Here is a 23,640-nt window from a genome sequence, read left to right as displayed (position 1 = left end):
GCACTGTTTCTTATTATGCAAATGTCCTCCAGCCAAATGTCTGGTGATCTCTTTAAACAAGTCATTTCTTCACTCCAGTAACAGTGTAAAACTAATGTTCATATGATGAAATTAATATGCCTCATTCTTGGCAGGTAGGATCTTCATAACAAAAGGGTTTGAGATACATAGGCAGATTTTATTACTGAACTTAAATTTTACAATTTCCTGCTTTGGTTTCAAAACCAATGCTTTAATAAACTTCAGGTCATCAAATCTGAGGTTCAATCAATGGGAATTGATTGTGAGTTTGCTGATCATATTCTCCAATGCACTGTGTGCACAAAGTAGCCTTATATCAACCTAATTGCTTTGTTAATTGGTGATGGATTGTGACAAATAACCTTGGCCATTTCAGCCACCTTGAGCAATTACAAAAATTGCTCTGCCTACCATTTATCACCTCAGACAAGAATTCCTTTCTGTAATAAATGAGAAGCTGATATGCTCAATGTGTCTCTGTAGGAGGCAAAAATAAGTGTCCTCCTAGAAAGGAAAATTTCTTTTATAATTAATGAGAACTTTTCAAAGTAAGTTGCAGCAGGATGAGAAACTGCTAATTATACAAGCGCTATAGATAACTAGTGCATCCTGTTAGACCACAGATGGCCAAATTAATGCATAGAAGAAATATAATGCTAAACAGTAACCGAATGTCCTAGATTAATCTTTCTCGATAGTTTTTTCTATTCTTTTGTGGGATGTTAGTGTCGCTGGCAAGGGCAGCATTTGTTACCCATCCCTAATTACCCTTGAGAAGGTGGTGGTGAGATGCCTTCTTGAACTGCTGCAGTCCATCTCTTGTAGGTACACCCACAGTGCTGTTAGTAAGAGAGTTCCAGGTTTTTGACCCAGTGACAGTGAAGGAACAGCGATATTGTTCCAAGTCAGGATGGTGTGTGCCTTGCAAGCACGTTTGCAGGTGGTGGCATTCCCATGCATCTGCTGCCCTTGTCCTCTAGGTGGTAAAGGTCACAAGTTTGGAAGGTGCTGTCAAAGGAGGCTTGGGGAGTTGCTGCAGTACATCTTACATATGGTACACATGGCTGCCACTATGTGCCAGTGGTGGTGGGGGTGGATGGGCTGCCGATCAACTGGAGAGTATTCCATCACACTCCTGACTTGTGCCTTGTAGATGCTGGACAGGCTTTGGATAGTGACGAGGAAAGTTACTCGCCACAGAATTCCCAGCATCTGACCTGCTCTTGTAGCCACAGTATTTATATGGCTGGTCCAGTTACATTTCTGGTCAATGGTGACCTCCAGGATGTTGATGCTGGGGGATTCAGCGATGGTAATGCCATTGAATGTTAAGGGCAGATGGTTAGATTCTCTCTTGTTGGAGATGGTCATTGCCTGGCCCTTGTATGGCATGAATGTTACTTGCCACTTATCAGCCCAAGCCTGAATGTTGTCCAGGTCTTGCTGCCTGTAGGCATAGAATGCTTCAGTATCTGAGGAGTCGTGAATTGTACTGAACACTGTGCAATCATTTGGGAATATCCCCACTTCTGACCTTATGATGGAGGGAAGGTTATTGATTGTTGGGCCTAGGACACTACCCTGAGGAACACCTGCAGCAATGTCTTGGGACTGAGGTGATTGGCTTCCAACAACCACAACCATCTTCCTTTGTGCTAGGTATGACTCCAACAGCATTAAAAAGGATGGTATTTTATGTTTACGATTCTGTTGGTTTAAAATTCTTATGCTGAATGTGTACTGCCTGTCTACAAATCTTACTTTCTATTGTCAAAAACTTTGGTCACAAGTTTGTGGCAACATTTATCACTGTAAATTGCTATGTTTAATTTTGCTGTGTCAATAGTCACAATGTAGTTGCAGGCCTTGGCCACTAGGTAGCTCTCAGATGCAAATTTCTAAAGCCTTTCTCCCAACTGTCACAAGCTTCAACATAAAGGCACGCTGCTAGTTTTAAGTAACAATCAAAGTATATTCACAAGGCTGAGAACCCAAGTTTGGATGAACATTATAAACAACAAGACCAAAGCTCAAGTAATTTTCTAAATGTTATTCTAAATTAAATGCATTCCAATTTTTTGAATCATTATGCTATCTATATTGTTTTACCTTTAGTGAGTTTTGTTATTGGATTTTGACAATTTCCATTTCACCGCTCTTATCTATGACCCTAATTGTGGCAAAAAGTACAGCAGGCAAAAGAGATTTTTTTTGTTATAAGTTGGAATACACTACCTTAAAGGACGGTGGAAGCAGATTCAATGGTAATTTTCAGAAGAGAATTGGATATATACTTGAAGAGGAGAAATTTGCAGGGCGACAGGGAAAAAGCAGGGGGAGTGAGATTAATTAGATAGCTCCTTCAAAGAGCTGGCACAGACATGAAGGGCTGAATGGCCTTCTTCTGTGCGATTTGATGCTCTGATCATTTTTCTTCTGACACCAAGCATCTCTGTGTGGCATTGCTTCATGGGACAGAAAGAGGGTTCTTTTCAGAAGGCTACAATAGTATACCAGGACTATGAGAGGAAGACAATTACTTTTTAAACTGGGTTACAATATTTTAAGAATATCTCAATGTTTGTAATATATTCTGTTGGTCTACTATTCTGCAAGACCCTTTCTAATTGTTAAACATCTTCATTAGAATCGAAATTTCAGGTCTGGAAATGTTAAGTCTGATTTTCTCTCCACAGATGCTGATAGACCTGCTGAGTATTTCCAGCATTTCTTGTTTTTATGTTAGATTTCCAGCATCTGCAGTATTTTGCTTTTAATTAGAATTGACTTCGACTTCAAAATAATTTGTGGTGTAATCTAGTATTTGCTCAGATATTGTTTGGATGCGGAGAGAATTTGAAGCATTGGGCTTCATTTTGAACCCATGTCATCTGGGTGGTAACATGACAGCACACATCACACACCTGCTGTAGAATCTGCCCAGTTTCCATACCATTAAAATTAAATGACTGACAATCGAGTCGTTTCCATAAAGGGCAGGTGATCTATTCAGGCAAGTTGCTGCCCAGGCGGCAAACTTGAAAACGCTCTATAATACCTCAAGTAACTTCTGTGACACCCGTAATTTTGCTTTTGTGCAATAATGAGCTTCAATCTTTGTGCTGTATTACCATATGACCTCATTAGTGCATTCAGACGAAATTCCTTTGTCTGCTATTTCAACAAAGACATTAACCTTCTTATTTTAAACAGTTTGATGCTTTTACTGGAATGCCAGACAAAGGAATTTCATACAATCACGTTGATGAGCTGGATGCTAATAAGGTGAAGGTGCAATTTCACCTTATGAAACTCAGCTTTCTCCACTGGCTTAATAATTAAATTAAAAAGAATATCACAAAGGAAAGATGCCTGGTCAATAATAAAGTGGAAATGGTCAAAACCTTCTCCATGTCACATTCGAGTGCCGCCTTGTGCCAGCATTGGCAGCCGCAGCAAAGGTTTCCTGAAGTGACTATATGCTTTCTTTGTTGGAGTTCAGGGTATGAGGTCTGGCCTGTTGCTAAGAAAACCAACATAGAGGAAGTTCCTTTAGCCTTCAAGTCAGTCTGTTAGAAATCTATGAAATGTTGAAAGTTGCACATTGTAACTTTCACACACAACTAAGTTAAAATACAGGGTGGGTGGTAGGAGGGCACAATTTTTCCCAGATATTCTAGGCATGAAGAGCCTTCAAGGTGATCAAGATGGGGGTTTAAGCTGAAACGCCAGTTTAGCCTGTGTTTGGTGCAAGGAATTGAAGCTTGCACCAAGTACAGAGGATGGTTAAGCAGCTAATTATCACTTAAATTGTCTGTTAACATTCATTAATGAGGCTGCACAGCACTTTGTTGGGCAGCACCTCATGTAGCACTCTCTTCTAACAGCAATCAGCTGATAAGATGCATCATCTTTTGCTGTTGACTTGTTGTTGGAGGTTTGAAGGGGACTTTTGAAACACATTGGGAGACTTTCAGAGACACTTTTTCAAGACCTCATCTACCCTCTTATCAACATTTATTCTGGAAATTCTCTGAGGACTTCACCTAAATAGAGTATGTACAGTGCCACTCCACCAGGAAAAAGGGAGTGCTTGGTCATCAGCATTTTGCAAGCGTTTCCTCTTGGACTGCAGGTGGAATGGGAGATGGACATGAGATCAGGCACAGCAGCACTAGCTGCTGCAGGAGACAGAGAGGAGGACTCGTTTCCTATTGTAAGTACAGGACATCCCTCCTTCTCTGGACTTCTTCACCAGAACCTCTAGTGTCGCGTTCAAGAACCTGTGTGCCTTCTCACTCGGTCACTCAGCCATCCTGAAATGTACCATTGTGCATCAGCCAGCACACTCCACACCTTCAGTGGAAGCTGGTGCATGGAGCCCACATATATTGCTCCATAAAAATTGTGTCTGATCAGCACTTGAGTGCCAAACATGTCGGTGGCTGTTTTAGCAACTGCAGGCAGGTTCAAATTATGGTAATCAATAGTTATGACCAAAATTGCGTGCTAAAACTGGACCTTCAAACAGGTGCGTCTTATTAGCACAACACCCATTTGGCACCTGTTTCACCTTTTCACTAAAATAACCTCCAGTAGTTATAAATAAACAAAATAACATGCAAAAGATTGGGAATGAGAAATGTCATATATTAGAAAACAACTGAAATGGTATTAATATAATAAAAACCCAATATGTTTGTTGGGTTGTAGTACTTTCATCATAACTACATAACAGCAATAACTGTTTTCTCAAAATGAACAATGCTGGTAGCGAGGCTGCATATATTACCCATCGCTAGTTGCCTGAAATGGTGATGGGTCACCCTCTCCTTGATCTGTCACAGTGCCTGTGTTGATGGTTGTCCCATAATTTCCCTTTGAATTCCAGGACATTAACCCATCAACATTAATGGAACTGTCCATGTGCGGGTGGTGTGCGACTTGTGCAGGAAATTGTTTTTCAGTTAAAATTGAGGTAAGAGAGGACAGTGGGTGGAGCAAGATGGGCACCATGTGCAATAGAGGTGAGGATATAAGGAACATAATGGTGTAGGGGAGGGGTTTAGGAATTTGTCAGTTGTGAAAGGGGATATCTGGTCATAGGTCTTCCAGCTAAATATTGACAAATGTCAGAATTAACACAGTTGTGATATGAATCCTTGAGATAAATCTTTTTAATCAGAGTTTTCTTTAAGATATTACATATTTGGAAAATTTCATGTACATCTACCTAAATGCAGTACAGCGCTGTCAATGTCTTTGTAATTGTCAGTTATTGCCTAAGGCTCTAATAATAGTAAATAATAGGCACTAAAAGGTGGCACTGTAATTTTTGGCTTCCGAGTTTCTATTTTATATTACAGAAAATGCTAGTCATCAGTTTTCACTTCTGCTCTGTAATTTCACTAAGATGGCTGATGGAATAGTTGATTTGAAGGAATTCAGATCTTTTATGCCCATCAACTAGCAATCTGGAGCACAAGATTGGGCAAATCTTTCAAGTCAACCATGTTATATATCTAAAATGGGTTATTTTTGCTCAATCCTACTCTCTAGCACAGTTAAATCAAAAAAACCTGTTTCCTGTATAATAAAATCTGTATGAAGATCCTAATTAAAAATCATCAGACAGGCACCATTATGCACGGCAATTTGGTTTGTTAAGTATCCACCACGTCTCATTATATTCTGAAAGAGCACGTTCTTTGTGTTAAAGACTATTTACTAATTGTTTAGCTTCAGTTCTCTTGACCATCTTGTCACTCAATTTCGTCCAGCTGTGAAATTCTGCAAACTGATTAATTTGCCAATTCCGCATCAATCTATTTTATTGCTGTTACCTGCATATTTTAAAGTTTGGCATTTAAACTGTACTGTTGATGGATAGGCTGCATAGGCAGCTGAGCTCCAAGAGCTGAGTTCTCAAGTTAAAAATGAATCTCGGCTATTACATAAATTAAATCAGTGTTTAGAATTTGCTTGAATATTGTGTAAATGATAAGAGGGAGTTTTAAGCTTTATGTGTATTTGATTTAAACTTGAATCCTCTACGAGTGCAATAGAACTCCCATTTACTGCTTCTAATTCTAGAATACTAAGTAATTTGAACTAATTTGAATCTTGCTATTTTATGACCTAAGAACTGTCAATGGTAATCAATGCCCATTGCACAGATAAATGGATGTATACAGTAACATAAAATCATTATGTAGATAACAAAGATATGCATTGTTCCTACATTTTATGACAGATGCAGTATCTCAATACTCTGCATCTCGAGTGAGGGATAAATATTGGCCAGGGCATCAGGGAGAAATCTCCTGCTCTTTGAAATAGAGCCATGGGATCCTTTACATCCACTTGAGAGGACAGATGGTGCCTCAGTTTAATGTCTCATGCAAAAGATGGTATCTCCAACTATGCAGCACTCAAGTACGGCACTGACGTATCAGGCTAGATTATGTGCTCATGGCTCTGAAGTAGGACCTGAACCCACCAACCTCTGACTTAGAAATGAGAATACTACCACTGAATCAAGTCTGAGATAAGGAGAGAGAAAAACCTAATTCTGACTTAACCCAAGGTTGTTCTTGTGCCCCTCATTGTAACCTGTTGCAAATGCATAGATTTGGTCCTTGACTCAACAGGCATAAAATAGTAGGGTGGGGCGGGGGGGGGAGGATAAAAAACATGAAGTTATTGCAAAAGAATAAATCTGCAGTAGTAGTATAATGGAAAATTATATTCTTGTGCTGTAAAATAAAACCCTTTTAGTTATGCTTTGATATTGGAACATATTTAAAATATAGATTATGACTATCTTTTGCCATGTTCTGCTGCTTTATATATTCGTTTAAATGTCCTCCCATTTATCATAAAGCAAAAGAATGAGTTTGTCACAATTGTAAATTATAATGATATTTTCCCTCACCTGACCATTAAAATATATGACCCAGATCTGTAAGTAGATACAAGCTACTCGAATGAAGCTGCCTCCTCTGCGCTAAAGATATTTTGTTGCCTGATTTATTTGAAAACAAAACTGCCATAAGTGGACTGCCATCTCTCCTCTGAGAAATTCAGAAAGTCAACAAGGTTTCTTTCAAAAAATAATGCAAACTAATAAATTGTTAACTTTTAACAATAACATGACTGTTTTCTCACATTATGGACTATCCTGCCATTCCTTGACCAAGAAGTTAGGAATAGTGCATACATTTGGATTTGCACATGAACATTATTTTAAGTATCCATTTTCTGGCCTCTGTGTGGCTGTGGACATTGGCCATTTAACTTGTGAAGCAGAGTTTGGGCCTGACTTTGCATCATTACTTGTGACGGTGCCTGAGGAGGAGAAATATTGGAGGCTAAGCCTTCAGCTGTGCCATTTTGTTTCTTAGGGTGGCCATTGGCAGAGGCCAAGAATATTGGACACAGAACCCCACTGCCACCCCAACCCTCAGCCCGCCAACCCCCGTGCATGCGCACACAAAAGGCAGAAGTGCAGACTCACCAGTGTGGTTTTCACCAGCAGGAGATTGGTAGGAGTGACCACCACACAGTCCTTGTTGAGACGAAGTCCCGCCTTCACATTGAGGATACCCTCCATCACTATCATCGTGCTAAATGGGATAGATTTCGAACAGATCTAGCAATGCAAAACTGGGCATCCATGAGGCGCAGTGGGCCATCAGCAGCAGCAGAATTGTACTCAACCACAATCTGTAACCTCATGGCCCGGCATATCCCCCACTCTACCATTACCATCAAGCCAGGAGACCAACCCTGGTTCAATGAAGAGTGCAGGAGGGCATGCCAGGAGCAGCACCAGGCATACCTCAAAATGAGGTGTCAACCTGGTGAAGCTACAACACAGGACTATCTGCGTGCCAAACTGCGTAAGCAGCATGCGATAAACAGAGCTAAGCGATCCCATAACAAACAGATCAGACCTAAGCTCTGCAGTCTTGCCACATCAAGCCATGAATGGTGGTGGACAATTAAACAACTAACCGGAGGAGGTGGCTCCACAAATATCCCCATCCTCAATGATGGGGGAGCCCAGCACATCAGTGCGAAAGATAAGATTGAAGTATTTGCAACAATATTCAGCCAGAAGTGCTGAGTTGATGATCCATCTCGGCCTCCTCCTAAAGTCCCCAGCATCACAGTTGCCAGACATCAGCCAATTCAATTCACTCTGCGTGATATCAAGAAACTGCAAAGGCTATGGGCCCTGACAATATTCCGGCAATAGTACTGAAGACCTGTGCTCCAGAACTTGCTGCTCCCCTAGCCAAGCTGTTCCAGTACAGCTACAACACTGGCATCTACCCTGCAATGTGGAAAATTGCCCGAGTATGTCCTGTACACAAAAAGCAGGACAAGTCCAACCCGGCCCCATCAGCCTGCTTTCAATCATCATAAAAGTGATGGAAGCTGTCATCAACAGTGCCATCAAGCGGCACTTGCTTAGCAATAGCCTGCTCAGTGATGCTCAGTTTGGGTTCCACCAGGGCCACTCAGCTCATGACCTCATTACAGCCTTGGTCCAAACATGGACAAAAGACCTGAACTCAAGAGGTGAGGTGAGAGTGACTGCCCTTGACATCAAGGCAGCATTTGACCGGGTATGGTATCAAGGAGCCCTAGCAAAACTGAAGTCAATGGGAATCAGGGGAAAAACTCTCTGCTGGTTGGAGTCATACCTAGCACAAAGGAAGATGGTTGTGGTTGTTGGAGGTCAATCAGCAGAGCTCCAGGACATCACTGCAGGAGTTCCTCAAGGTAGTGTCCTAGGCCCAACCATCTACAGCTGCTTCATCAATGACCTTCCTTTCATCATAAGGTCAGAAGCGGGGATGTTCGCTGATTGCACAATGTTCAGCACCATTCGCAATTCCTCAGATACTGAAGCAGTCCGTGTAGAAATGCAGTAAAACTTGGACAATATCCAGGCTTGGGCTGATAAGTGGCAAGTAACATTTGTGCCACACAAGTGCCAGTCAATGACCATCTCCAACAAAAGAGAATCTAACCATCACCCCTTGACATTCAATGGCATTACCATCACTGAATCCCCCACTATCAACATCCTACGGGTTACCATTGACCAGAAACTGAACAGGAGAAGCCATATAAATACCGTGGCTATAAGAGCAGGTCAGAGGCTAGGAATCCTGCAGTGAGTAACTCACCTCCTGACTCCCCAAAGCCTGTCCACCATCTACAAAGCACAAGTCAGGAGTGTGATGGAATACTCTCCACTTGCCTGGATGGGTGCAGCTCCAACAACTCTCAAGAAGCTCGACACCATCCAGGACAAAGCAGCCCGCTTGATTGGCACCACATCCACAAATATTCACTCCCTCCACTACTGATGCTCAGTGGCAGCAGTGTGTACCATCTACAAGATGCACTGCAGCAACGTACCAAGGCTCCTTAAACAGCACATTCCAAACCCGCGACCTCTACCAACTAGAAGGACAAGGGCAGCAAATGCATGGGAAAACCACCACCTGCAAGTTCCCCTCCAAGTTCACACACCATCCTGACTTGGAACTATATCGCCGTTCCTTCACTGTCGTTGGGTCACAATCCTGGAATTCCCTTCCTAACAGCACTGTGGGTGTACCTACCTCACATGGACTGCAGCGGTTGAAGAAGGCAGCTCACCACCACCTTCTCAAGGGCAATTAGGGATGGGCAATAAATGCTGGCCTGGCCACATCCCATGAGTGAATAAAATAAAAGATATGAAGCAGCCGGATGATGAGCAGCAACCGATGTTGGTGAAAGCTGCACCGTGAGCGGTGCCATTGAGCAGATGGCCATTATATAACATGAGATTGTGGGGGTGGTTTACAGATACAGACAGACCTCCAAGGCTTACCTGGCAATGTAACTGTTACTGAAATTCAAAATACCAGACACAAGGGCATCCAGTACCAGAGTGGAGGCAGGTGCACTGAAAGCCGACAGTCCAGGATAAAACCGGATGGATAGCCACATTATTGCTTCTGCAGAGAGGCTTCAGGTTTAGAATCAGCAATGGGCCACTGTAATTCAAGTCAAATACAAAACATTATTGTAATTCAAACAATTATTTCCTTTTATTTCATAGGTTTTTCAAAGCAATCAACTAGCTTTATGGTTTAAGGAATGGATTTCCCTTTGCTCTTGCATCACCAAGTACAATATTAGACATTGGGTAACTTAGGGAAGCAATTCTGTTTTCAATTAAAATTCTTTTGTCCATTGCACATATGTAAAACTCAGCCACCTGCTGCCAAGTTTGCAGACAGTGAGACATTCCCAGACTCATTTACTGTACACTGATAATTATACAGTGTGAAAATGGAACATTCTACAAGTTGGAACTTCTTCAAAGTCCAAATGTTTAAAAAATTGTTCAACAATTTTATTGACTTTTCTCATTGTTTTAAGATGATCTAATCACTGCATTTGCAGGTAGGGTTTTCCTGTTAAATTCTTCCCATTGTAATTTTCAAAGTGTGATTTTGGGAATGACCATTGCTACACATCATTTGAGACTGTTGTTTGATCAAATGCCTGTAATTACTCCTGGACGATGAGGATAAAAAGGCTTTGCATATACTCAATAAACGAAAACAGGATGTCTTGCAGACCAGGAAGACGGCTGTCAGTTTAAAATAGCCATGGCAATAAAACAGAGCAATTACAAACTTGGGCATAATGGGGTAGAGTTTTCACTTTGGGTGCAATCGGCAATTCCAAAACAAATTGCACCCAAAATCGCATGCATTTTGAAAGGTGTTTGATTCCCCTGAGTTTCCGCTCAATCATTTGCATATTGCCAGACGCAAAATCTGACACGGACAGCGTTTTGAAATGTAATTTTTTTTGCTTGCTTTATAAAATATTTCTTGATATTTAAGAGTGGCGACTTCGTAAAGTTTGATTACTACAGCTGAAAATGGGTTTATCACAAAAACATAAGCGTTTTGAATCACATTTTCAATCCATGACCTATGAAAACCTGATTTCAAATTTCTGCAAATGCTTTTTTCAAAAATATAAATAACTATTTTCTGATTAGATTGTGGTACAGTAGTCAGTTCCTTAGTTTTTTTAAAATCATTCAAAACCTTTCAAAATGTATCTGTTCATGTCCTTGCACCCAAAAGAACCAGCTTAACTTTTAGAGCCTCCTTGGCCTGCAAATGAGCACAATTAATGAAAACTCCCAACTGTGATTAATTCACCCTGGAACATGTGCCCAGTTTTGTGGGTGGGGACTGCTTCCACACGATGTTTTTAAAGCTAGGGTAAAAGTTCATGGAAGCTCGAGTTGAGCTGTATGCAATTTGCACTTAAAATTCTAGACCTCATGCACCAGGTATGCCAATGCTGCTCGAATTGTGCCAGAAAAAGACAGTGGATTCGAGTGGAAATATGAGGCCAAAGTGCCCTGATGAACATTCTAATAACTTTTCTATTCTTCAGCAGCAATTTGACACTGGTACTATCCAGCATCTTTCATTCAGACTGGAATGAGACCGATCAGAGACCAGTAACTTTCATTCGGGATCCAGGCAGGCAGAACCCTATCTACAACTAATGGCTCCTGTATGGCATGAAATCTAAGGGCTGAATTTTACTGGTAGGGTCCCCATCCCGATGTCGGCCTCAATTCCGGGTCAGTAACCTGGAAGTGGCCATGGCGGGACGTTTCTAGCGATAGCTGCCTCTAGGAGCAATCAAGAAGCTGCTTCTAGGACCCCCATCTAATTAAGGATGGCGGATGGCCCAGTGGGAGGGCTCTCGACGATGTCTGACGGGCAGCTCCGGAAGAGGTGGACGCGGCTGAGACAGCAGAAGATGGCAAGGGTGCCTCAAAAGGGATTGCAAAGAGTTTAAAAATAAGCCGTCATGGCCACAGCCTCTCCACAGGATGGCCTCAGTCGCAGCAATGGCCATTGCATCCCGGTGGGTCCATGCTGGGGTGATGGAGAGGAGGCATCAATGCCCCCCAGCCTTCCACCGGGAGGCTGCCTCAGGTTAAATGACAGTCTCTGGCCTCAGCAGGGGGGCCCGGCCTCCATCAGGCAGATAGACACTGTCGCGCTCACCCTGCCTCTGGCACGATTGCTTGGAGGCAGGAACATATCAGGTAGCTGACTCGATGTGCTCTTTTCTGTTTTCATTCTCGGTCCCGCTCCCAAAACCACCTCTGCGGGACTGGGAGAATTCAGCCCAAAGCGTCCTGTTCAGGAGGGAACTCTCCACCTCCATGATTACAAACATATATACAGGTATCACCTTAAAAACTGGAGATTTAATTGATTAGAGAACAGGGATCATAGAGATCTCTCCTCTCTTTCTGAATTTTGTGAAAGGCAGTCAAGTCCCACCACTGGGGCCCAAAGTGGGAGCCGACCCCACTCCAACAGGCAGTGGGACCCTGGGTAGCACTTTTCTCCCGGTGGCCAATTAACAGGCTGCCACGAGGGCCGCTGTCCAATTGAGGATAGCGCCCCACCCCCCTCCACCCAGCCCCCCACCCCCACCCAGAGCTGCCAGCCCAAACAGAGTGGCGGCCTTGGCAGTGCCACCGCTAGCCATGCCCACTGCTGAGGTTGTATCATGAAGGAAACGGCACCTCAGTGCTGAAGCGCCCTCGAAGACAGGTGAGTTTTTTGAGGGAAGCCAGGGCCAGGTAGTTGGTCCTCGCAATTGGTTGGGTGGAGGGGTGGTGTGGGATTTGTTCTGGTGCTTCTGCCTTGGGCATGGGGCAGCCAATGCCACTGGGGGCCCCTCTGTGGGCCATGGGGCACCCATCAAGGAGCACCCACCCTTCCCACACCCCTCCCCACCTACTCCCACTCCCCACCCCCCCACCCACCCCCACTCCCAGGATTGCACTGAGGCCACCATAGTTTACCTGGCCGTCTCCCCACACAGCGGCAGCCCCTCCCAACTCTGGTAAAATGCCAGTGGGGTGGGAAGTGGCCCTTAATTGGGCATCTGGGCAATAAATCCATAGGGTTGGAAAGTTTATTCTATTAAAACTAATGTCTGCAAAGCATTGAGGTGTCCAATAGATTTGCTGAGCATTTTGCAAAGCAGTTTGACATGACAAAAAGGGTGTACGGTGTCAAACCCAAGAAGTGTGAGAATACCACCTCAAGGGAGCGTTGCTCCACAAACAGGTGAAGCCCTGAATCAGAACTTACAATGCTGTTAGTGCAAAATGAAAATGCCTTTCTACCAATGCTAAATGTCCCTTAAATGTTAGTGAAGAGCTAATAAAATTGATTACATGCTGCTAACACTTAAAGATTTAGAGCAGAAGCTTAAAAGGTTCCCAACAATATTATGGTTGCAGCTATACATTAGCTACTGTGAAGCCACAATGATGTAAGGCTTTCCTCCTCATGGGGGTCTCACGCCTCCACTGAACGTCCCCAGTTTGGGTCCTGCAGTTTTCTAATGAGTATCAAATAAAATTGGTACATATCCTTGTGATTCATTAATATGTGAGAAATATAGAAACTCTCTCATGTAAATATCAGCCAAATAATAATTATCTGTTACTGATTAATTTGCAGCAATGACTGAAAGAAAAATTAGAATTTTATTTAAGATCTCCACTGCTGTTGATCTGAGCCTGTGACAAATGCTGCAACAATTTCCTTCTCCCCACCTCACCAAATTGGTCAGGGTCAGTGATAGTGCCGTCCCACTGAAGATCCACCGCCATTGTGTCAAATAGGAATGTCCATCCTCTCTATTTTAAAATTTCCATTCTGCTCTATAACTGTACACCTGACAGTTTGAGATAAGCCTTCACTATTCATCTGAGATGCCAAATAGCATTGTTTGGTTACTGATTAAGCAAAACTGAAAGCTATGTCACATGTTATTACAATTTGTAACCCATCCATCACACAAGCTAGTTCAGGGGCTGTCTGGAAAGAGCAATTTCTCAATGACTGTCACATTATTTATCTTAACTGTGCCTTGCTGTGACATGTTAATGCATCTCAGTCATACCTACGGCTTCAGCCGATCATAGAGTGCTTTAATCATTAGTAATAATGAATAGCCAATGCTATAACTAAGTCAGCATTTTAAATCAATCATCCTGCTGCCGAACATCATGTTAGATGGCAATTTTTTTGCCTTAGTTTAATTGGATGGATTTCTTTGCTTAATTTGGGTGGTTCTACATGTTTGCAAATGCAATCATTAGTTTTTTTTTCCAAATGTGTGAGGGATTAATGAAACATCATGTCAGTTTGTGAAGAGAAATGGGGCCCTTTCACAACATATTTTTTCTTGATTTCTTGCAGATAAACTGAGTTGAAAAGGGACCAAAGCTTTCACATTTTATCGCTGTGTGCTAAATCGGTAAACAAAACTGACTCCACTAAACAGGAAGATTATAAACTATCAAAATGGGGCTTCAGTGGCACATTTTAGTTTGTTTCGTGACAGCTATTTTGGTGGCACAAACCCATGAGGGACTTATTAAGAAAGTTATTAGACAGAAGAGAGACATCTTGCAGCCAAAAGAAGAAAATATCACTTTACCACTTGGAACACAACCTATAAACTTCAACCACGTCTACAACATCAATGTTCCTCTTGGGTCTCTTTGTTCAGTGGACTTGGAGGACCCTGATGGCATTGCGAGACCCAAAGCTGACTCCAGTGACCAACACATAGAGCACACAGTTGATGGTGAAAATCAAATTGTCTTCACTCACCGAATCAACATCCCACGTCAGGCCTGCGGCTGTGCGGCAGGCCCAGATATCCGTGACCTGCTAAACAGGTTGGAGGCTTTGGAAGGTCATGTATCGTTATTACGCGATCAATGTGCTAATGGAGGATGCTGTGGAAATGGCGCACAACAAGGAAGAGGTATAATAATAGCAGCTATGTGCTATAGTTAAATAATTGTGGCTGCATATATACAATGTCACTGATGTAGACTGAGAACAATGCTTTATCTATATATACAACTTGTGTTACTGCAAAAAATAGCTGGTATATCTTTAACCTTGTATCCTAATTATTAATTCTTAATACCATGTTTGGCATATTAGAACTGATATAATTGCCCTGTCCAAGCAATTAATGTCATTAAAGCCATTCGGTCTTAGTTGCCTACTTTATACAAATCATGTCTTACTGTACACTAACAAACATCTTTGTTTAGGTCGTGTTGATGTAAAACCTTTCTGTGGTGCACATGGAAACTACAGTACAGATACCTGTGGCTGTTTATGTAACCCAGGCTGGAAAGGAACAAATTGCACCGAACCTGACTGCCCAGAAAACTGCAATAATAGAGGCACATGCATTAATGGCAAGTGTTTTTGTGAAGAAGGTTTCACTGGTGAAGACTGTAGCATTGAAGTATCCTGCCTTAATGACTGCAGCGATCAAGGCAGGTGTATAATTGGAGTCTGTCATTGCTTTAGTGGTTACACAGGAGAAGACTGTAGCCAGGAGGTGTGCCGATTTGACTGCGGTGAATATGGAACCTGTATTAGCGGAGCTTGTGTCTGTGTTGAAGGTTATACAGGTGAAGACTGCAGGATAAAACTCTGTCTTAACAACTGCAGCAGCCATGGTATTTGTATTAATGGACAGTGTGTCTGTGATGAAGGTTTAACTGGAGAAGACTGCAGAGATCTGGCCTGTCTTAACAACTGCTATAATCGTGGCCGCTGTGTCGACGGAGAATGTATCTGCGATGAAGGTTTTACTGATCAGGATTGTTCAGAAATTATTTGCCCGAATGACTGTTATGATCGTGGGCGTTGTATCGAAGGGGTTTGTTACTGCGATGAAGGTTTCACTGGTGAAGATTGTGGAGAACTTGTCTGTGTAAACAACTGCAGTAACAATGGCCTCTGCGTCAATGGGGAATGTGTCTGCAATGAAGGCTACACAGGAGAAGACTGTAGTGAATGGGCCTGTCTGAACAACTGCAACAATCGTGGACTCTGTGTTGACGGAGAGTGCATCTGCCATGAAGGTTTCACTGGAGAAGATTGTGGTGAATTAGCCTGTCCAAGCAATTGTAACAACCATGGGCACTGTGACAATGGACGTTGTATCTGTGATGAAGGCTTCACAGGAGAAGACTGCAATGAGCTCCTCTGTCCAAACAATTGCAATAACGTCGGCCACTGTGTCAATGGACAGTGCATCTGTAACTATGGCTTCACCGGAGATGACTGTAGTGAATTAGCTTGTCCAAACAACTGCAACGACCGTGGCCGCTGTGTCAGTGGTCAGTGTATCTGTGAGGAGAACTATTCAGGAGAAGACTGCAGCGAGCTGATTTGCCCTAATGATTGCTATGACCGTGGTCAATGTATTAACGGCCAATGCATCTGTGAAGAAGGCTTCACAGGAGAAGACTGTGGTCAACTGGCCTGTCCTAACAACTGCAACAACCATGGCCACTGTGTCAATGGTCAATGTGTCTGTGATGATGGTTTTACTGGTGAGGATTGCAGTGAACTGGCTTGTCCGGACAACTGCAACGACCGTGGCCGCTGTGTCAATGGCCAATGTGTCTGTGATCCAAATTACAGAGGTCTAGATTGTGGAGAAGTGGCCTGTCCCAATAACTGCAATGATCGTGGGAGGTGTGTTGATGGCCAATGTATCTGTGATGAAGGCTACATAGAAGAAGACTGTTCTGCCGGTAAGTGATACCAAATATTTGCTTCCACTTGCTTTGTCACAGACAAGTATCAGTTTCACTCAAGATCTATCTTCTTTATTAGCTTTAATTGCATCACGGAAATTCATAAAAGTATCTACTAACAGGAATGCTGGGCAGTAACACGATGGTACTCAGCTGTCTATTACTTGCAATACATAAGAGATCTGAATTGTATTTTACGTGTCTAACAATTCTAATTCATAACATACTTTTTAAAAGCTGAAATTAAACTCTTCAATCTCTACTGGGTCTTGTTCATTCCCAATCCATTTAGCTGTATTTTGCCTTTTGATATTTTAGTGTTTGAAATGCAGAAAAGGACAGTACAGGAAAAATATATATTTAAATAAATGAACTTATGGTAAAAAATCACTTAGGTAAGCAGTTGAATTGCTCACTGCCTAGTTTTGAAATTTGAAAAAAAAAAGCTTTCATGTGAATCCAAGAGATTTTCCATATGTTTGATAGATTGTGCCAAAAACTTGGCAGTTCACAAATACAAGTTATACACAATGGAATGAAACATGAGCTTGATCATCTATAACCATTCCCAATTAATTTGCTGAGATAGTCGATAACTGACAAAGTAGTAGCACTGTTTATTCTCTGCAGTTTTCTTGTCTGGTATGTCCAGCAGTTCATGATTTAAAATAAATAAAATAGGATAATTCTCAGTTCCTTCATTCCTCTGATGTGACACATGAATTCACCTTTTTGCTCTAACCTATTCCCTTTTGTACCTTTATCTCCTTTCATAACCTTACTCCTCTTTGCAGTCTGCCCATGAGTGCTGCTGTCTATTGGTTGAGTAAGTCAGCTTTATGGCAGGGTAACTCATGTCAAATTTTTTTCTCCACATCCTTACCAAAGATGGAATGTTCCATCTATAGCCAGTTGTAATGAGTTACCTCATAGTTAAGCAAAGTTCTAAGGCCAGCCAAGGCTAGAATGTAAACCCCAGGCTGAATAAGATGAAGTATTATGGCCTACATTTAGAACAACTGGGTGAGTCCTAGGTATGCATTTTATGAATTGAAAAAGCAGTATAAAGGTGAGAGTTATCTTCCAGAATGTTATTAGCAGATTTTGAAATATTATGCAAAGGGTGCATGGAATTAAAACTTGGAATTAGGCCAAAAAGCTCACACAGTAATTCAGCAAAATTCAAGAATATACTCCCTATCCACAAATCTCTTTTTTTGGATTTTAGTCAACTAACTGCCAAAGCACAGGAGTCAGGTGACCTGAAGACTATTTGATCATCTTAATCTGTTATCACAATAGCATTCAATTCTTGTCTTAACCAGATTTCTATTTGATTCTTTTAGAAGGAATTAATCAATACAAATTTTGCCTGGAATCTGCTCCAAACATTCGCTTCTGTGGGAAAATTGATTTCTTTCACATTAATCATGTTATTTTTGCACCTTTGCACCCACCCCACCCCCTACCACCATCACCACCACTCCTCCCCACCTTCCATCCAGTTCTACATTCGCACTCAAAGTTAAAACAAAAATCTGCTTAAATCTAATAATGTTCATACTTTTCTGGATCATATCACTGGCATTTCCAATCCTGTACATTGTCATCTTCTGAGACCTGAGAGTCTCTTCTTAATCAGAAGCCCCAAATGCGGAATCACCTTTGTCATTCTTCTTTGAGCCTTTTCCATACATCCGCATCAAAAGTACATGGAACAAGTTGTTATGATGCACTGCCTGAAAGGGTGGTGGAAGCAGGTTCAATAGTGGCATTCAAAATGGAATTGTATACTTGAAAAGGAAAAATTTGCAAAACTCTGGGAGAAAGAGCAGGGGTGTGGAACTAATTGGATAGCTCTTTTAAAGAACTTGTATAGGCAAGATGGGCCAAAAGGCCTGTATTGTGATTTTATGATTTCATAATGTTATGATCAGATGAAAAAGAGGTCCAGGGTTTCCTTTCAGCCTTCACCTGGTCTTACCGTAACAGGGTTTAATTTTAAACACACCGTATTTTTAGCTCCCCATTGGTGAATCTTTGTTCACCGCTTTCCAATTATAAGGCAAAGAAACCAGCACAAACAGGTTGTTTTAGGTTTAAAGAAGGAAGATTGGAATTTATTAAACTTAAGCTTAAACTCTAATTTGGTTGATCCTACGGATACACGACATGCCCACGTTAACATGCATACACATACACACATGAAAATAGAGACAGAAAAGAGCTGGATAAAAATGAAGTGAAAAGTTTACGGCAATATCTGAAGTGTTTTGTTACAGTTCTTGGAGCTCAATGTAGAGTCCTTGCTTTTCATTGGGGCCCAGTATTCTTCTTAAACCTTGTTCGCTGTAGGAGACGTTTCTCTCTTGGGGTTCAGGTGTCTTCAGTGGATTCAGAGGCTTGTGAGAAAGAGATGGGAGCAGACAGGAGAGATCTTCTCAGTCCAGGAGCAAACAGACACTCTCAGTTCAAACTGTTTGTACAATTCAGAAAAACCCAGGTTGCCAAGCAGGTTAGTCATGTGACTCACTGGTCTGACCACGTCTTGGATTATATCACTTTAGCAGTCTCTGGAATGCTCCTCTTACACACAATACCTGGTGATCAGGGAATGGTCCTTTGTCCTTCTAAGCACCGTCTGTTAATATGCAAATATCTTTTCTAGCCACAGCTGATCTGTTTAACAAGTCCTTTCCTCAACCCAGTAACAGTTTAAAATCAATGTTCATGATAAAATTAATGTGCTTCATGCTTGGTAGGTGGGGGTCTAGCATGGCAATAACAATACACATATGGTCTCACTGGTACTCTACACAAAGTCGAATATTTGTTTTAATTTACACTTTAGAGAGTATGGTCCTCAGATTTAATTTCATGAGGATAATTTTCCTCAGAAAACAAAGGCTAATTTCATTTTGATGGAGTGTGCTGCTTACAAACAACTTAAGTAATATATCTTTAAATAGCATATTTCACACATTTGAAATTCGTATTTATGTTTAAATTATCTTTATATTAAAATACAAATATGTCCAGTATATGGCAGTCACTGTAACATTTGAATATACTATGCAGTCAAACCTGCTCACAGAGGAGGCAGATGAAAAAAGTACAAGAGTAATATTTTATTGAGCAAAAGTAAATGTGCAAACAGTCTATCAGAAATCCTCCTGAAAATAAGCAGGAAGTAATTTCAATGAAGGTGGTAAGAAAAGAAAAATCACTAACAACCTTTGTAATGATACTCAGTTAATATTTTATATTTATTGCTGACCACTTCTTTACAAGCAAATGCTATTCATTGACTCAGTTGATGATCATCCTATGCTGACTTGACACTTCTGGATTCACTTTCTACTTAAGGCACTGGAGCTTGTTCCTATTAGCAGTCTGCAGAAGTACAATACATTAAATCACAGAATCTGGCTTTCTTCCTGAATGGAAATAAGTGATCTGACAAAAATAACTGGAAAGAAAGCAATAATTGCTAATACTGTCCTCCTTGGGTCTCATGTATAATTTAACTGATGCATTTCTGGGAAATCCTCTATAGGTAAAGATTTCCCAGAGACCCACCTGTCCATCCTTGAGTGGCCATGCTCCTCATGACCTAGGACTTTATTCTTAAGTTACTTAGCCTGGGGTAACACTGCAGACTGGAATTTCCATAGGTCTCCCACTACATCTTCTGGGGTGATTACACTTTGAAAAGTACTTCATTGGCAGTAAAGTGCTTTGGGATGTCCTGAGGTCGTGAAAGGCACTATATAAATGCAAGTCTTTCTTTCTCATTAATCTGGAATGTGGATAATATCACATGCTGGACCTACTTGAATATTGTCTTGAATATTGACTTGACTATTCCAATACACCCCTAGTTGACCTCCTACATTCTACTATCTGTAAATTTGAGGTCATCCAAAACTCTGCTGTCTATGTCCTAAGTCGCATCAAATCCTGTTCACCCATCACCCTGGTACTCGCTGATCTACACTGGCTCCCAGTTAAGCAACACCTCAATTTTAAAATTCTCATCCTTGTTTTCAAGTCCATTCATGGCCTCGCCCCTCCCTTTCTCTGTAATCTCCTCAAGATATCTGTGGTCACCCAATTCTGGCCACTTGAGCATCCCTAATGTTAATTGCTCCAGCATTGGTGGCTGTGCCTTCAGCTGCCTGGGCCCTAGAATTCCCTCCTTAAACCTCTCCATCTCTACCTCGTTTTCCTCCTTTAAGGCACTCCTTAAAATCTACCTCTTTGACCAAGCTTTTGGTCGTTTGTCCTAATATCTTATGTGGCATGGTATTATATTTTGTTTTATAGTGCCTCTGTGAAGCACCTTGGGACCTTCTGTTGTATTAAAAGTGCTATATAAATGCAAGTTGCTGTTACTTTGTAGATAACTAATCAAATTTATTTAAACCTAAACATATTTACTAAAACAAATGTATGAGGCAAAATGCTATACAGCACAATAGGTTGTTGCGTATACATTGTGGTATGTTAGTCTGTACTAATTGTTTCATATTGTATAGTTGACTCTTTCTTTTACAATCTCTCCCTTTCCCTTTATCTACCCTCTTGCCTCATTCTTATAATGCCCAATTTCTACTCTTTTCAACAATGGTGCTACATTATGGGGACTAAGCCTTTGCCCAACCTTCTCAGTTTAGAAATTCTGCACGAAGACAAAATTATGACCAGTATTATATTTTATTTCTCGGTAATTATTGTATTGAAAACTTTGCCACATTTTTGTTTCTTCCTGCAGTTTCTCCCCCTAAAAACCTAAAGGTGACTGAAGTGACTCCTAAAACTTTGGATTTGGAGTGGTATAATGAAGTCCGAGTAAACGAATACCTTATCACCTATGCTCCAACTACTCCTGGTGGTCTACAATTGGAAATAAGAGTACCTGGAGACCAAATGTCATCCACCATCCAAGGACTAGAGCCAGGGGTTGAATACTTAATCAACGTTTTTGCTATCCTTAGCAACCAGAAAAGCATTCCTGTCAGTGCCAAAGTAGCAACACGTGAGTACCACCAGTCTCTGTAGGAATGTTCATTTGCATACTTGAGCCTGTGAACGGCAAACTTATCCATCTGTGATATGTTAATGTTGGTACAAAAGGCACTCCAGTAAACTTTTATTATCTATTAACATAACAGGAATGGCAGTTATTAATTGGGAGAAAGCAAATTTACATTCCAGAAAGTAAATAAGAGGCAATAAATGTGACTGAGAAAAAGTGGCGTCAGCATTTGAGCTCTAGAGGGAATATGGCTTGAAATTGGAAGTATGCATATTTGAAACAATATAATATTTGTTATAAAAAAAAAACTTAAATTAATCTTGGCTTAGCTATGCCCCTTTCAAAAATCAGGCTTTTAGATGCTTTTGGCTGGAGACTTGAAGCAAAGTTACAAACAAATTAAGTATAGATAGAAAAGATTTTACTGTTGTCAATAGCAACAAGAAGCCTTACCCCGATACCTGGCAAAATGAGCCGTAAAGCTATCCTTGGTAATGTTATTGTGCAAACGTCTATGTGCTTGTGTCAAATTTCTATCTCTACAATTTTAGTTCATTTATTTTATTTTAGTTTCAACTGGCCAGGACCTTTGTTAAAGTAATGGGTATAAGAGTCCATTAAGTGTTTGCCCGTTACTGACAACAATGTCTACGCTGAATTGTCTCCAATTGTGATCAGATTGATGCAAAAAGTTAAGATTTTGATGAATTATTGGACATTAAGCCATTTTAACTCATCAAGTGTTAGTGGAAAAGAGCAATATGCTACAAGTGGAATTTATAGAAAAAAATAACAAACTATCACAAATGAAGTGTGTTTTATTGATTCCAATTCCACGGCAAACCACAGTGGTAGGAAATGCTTCACTAATCTTGTTACCAAGAACTAAAATGAAAGGCTGTCTTAAACTGCATTGTGTCTAAACTACCTAATCTGGAATACACAGCGCAATTACTTTTTTATTGCTATTTCCAATTTAGCATCTGAAACAGTGACAATAGACAGGAAGATCAATAATGCAGCTTCACTCATGATGATGTTTGCTTACAATCTGAAAAATAGTCAAGGATAGTCTTTTGGCAGCCAACTCACTGTCAACGTATTGGGTTGTATGTTAAAGTAACAAGTCACTTTTGTAAGGATTTCATTTACATTGGTCATCAAATGACAACTCTGAGGAAACAGACTGCACATGGACTGCAACGGTTCAAGAAGGCGGCTCAACACCGCCTTCTAAAGGGAAATGATGGATGGGCAATAAATGCTGGCCTAGCCAGTGACACCTACATCCCATGAAAGAATTAAAAAAAAGCTTGCCTATAATGATACAAAGACCGGAAAGAAGATGCATATGAATTAGCACATTAAAGAAGAAGATGGAAGGCGACGTGATATCAGACCTTGTGTTAAAACAAGATATATTCACCTCACAGAGGCAACTTTGTTGCCATTGATTTTCACTGGGAGTTCAGGTCTAGTAACTGTTCTATGGTGGCATCAACAGAACATTTACTTTGACCTTTTTGGTGTATGTTTTTCATCTTGTGTGCTTTTTAAATGTTTGTGCAATTAGTAATATGCTGCATTTTGTCATGTGTGAATGAATCTGGCCTGAAATTCCAGTCAGTGTAGTAATAGCCCCAAAGAAAACTCACGAGGGTGGTTGTAAAAACATCTTCTTTCAACTATAAGTCAATAAGCCTTTCCTTTCATAAAAATTATTTGCTGGAAAACTGAACAGGAATGCAGAAACCATAAAGGTTACATATTCTCCAATTAGTTCTGTTTTATTATGACCCATCGTTCGTCACCAGGTAGCGTTGGCCCTTAATCAGGGCCATTGGTAACAAATGCTGCTCCCTGA

General features: G+C 41.1%; 1 protein-coding gene across 9 annotated transcripts in view; it reads left to right on the top strand.

Moving 5' to 3' along the window:
- The window catches only part of tncb (tenascin Cb), a 378,292-nt gene that overhangs the window by 258,823 nt on the left and 95,829 nt on the right, over positions 1-23,640 (top strand). For all 9 annotated transcript variants that reach the window (XM_068012682.1, XM_068012690.1, XM_068012681.1 and 6 more), the window contains 3 exons: positions 14,361-14,934; positions 15,233-16,735; positions 21,513-21,776. In XM_068012682.1, the coding sequence (XP_067868783.1) occupies positions 14,466-14,934; positions 15,233-16,735; positions 21,513-21,776 (2,236 nt within the window). In that variant the 5' untranslated portion in view covers positions 14,361-14,465. The remainder of the gene's footprint in view (positions 1-14,360; positions 14,935-15,232; positions 16,736-21,512; positions 21,777-23,640) is intronic.

This window comes from Heterodontus francisci, chromosome 32 (genome assembly GCF_036365525.1).
Source record: "Heterodontus francisci isolate sHetFra1 chromosome 32, sHetFra1.hap1, whole genome shotgun sequence".
Classification (NCBI taxonomy): Eukaryota; Metazoa; Chordata; class Chondrichthyes; order Heterodontiformes; family Heterodontidae; genus Heterodontus; species Heterodontus francisci.
This window is presented reverse-complemented; position numbering and strand designations above follow the sequence as displayed.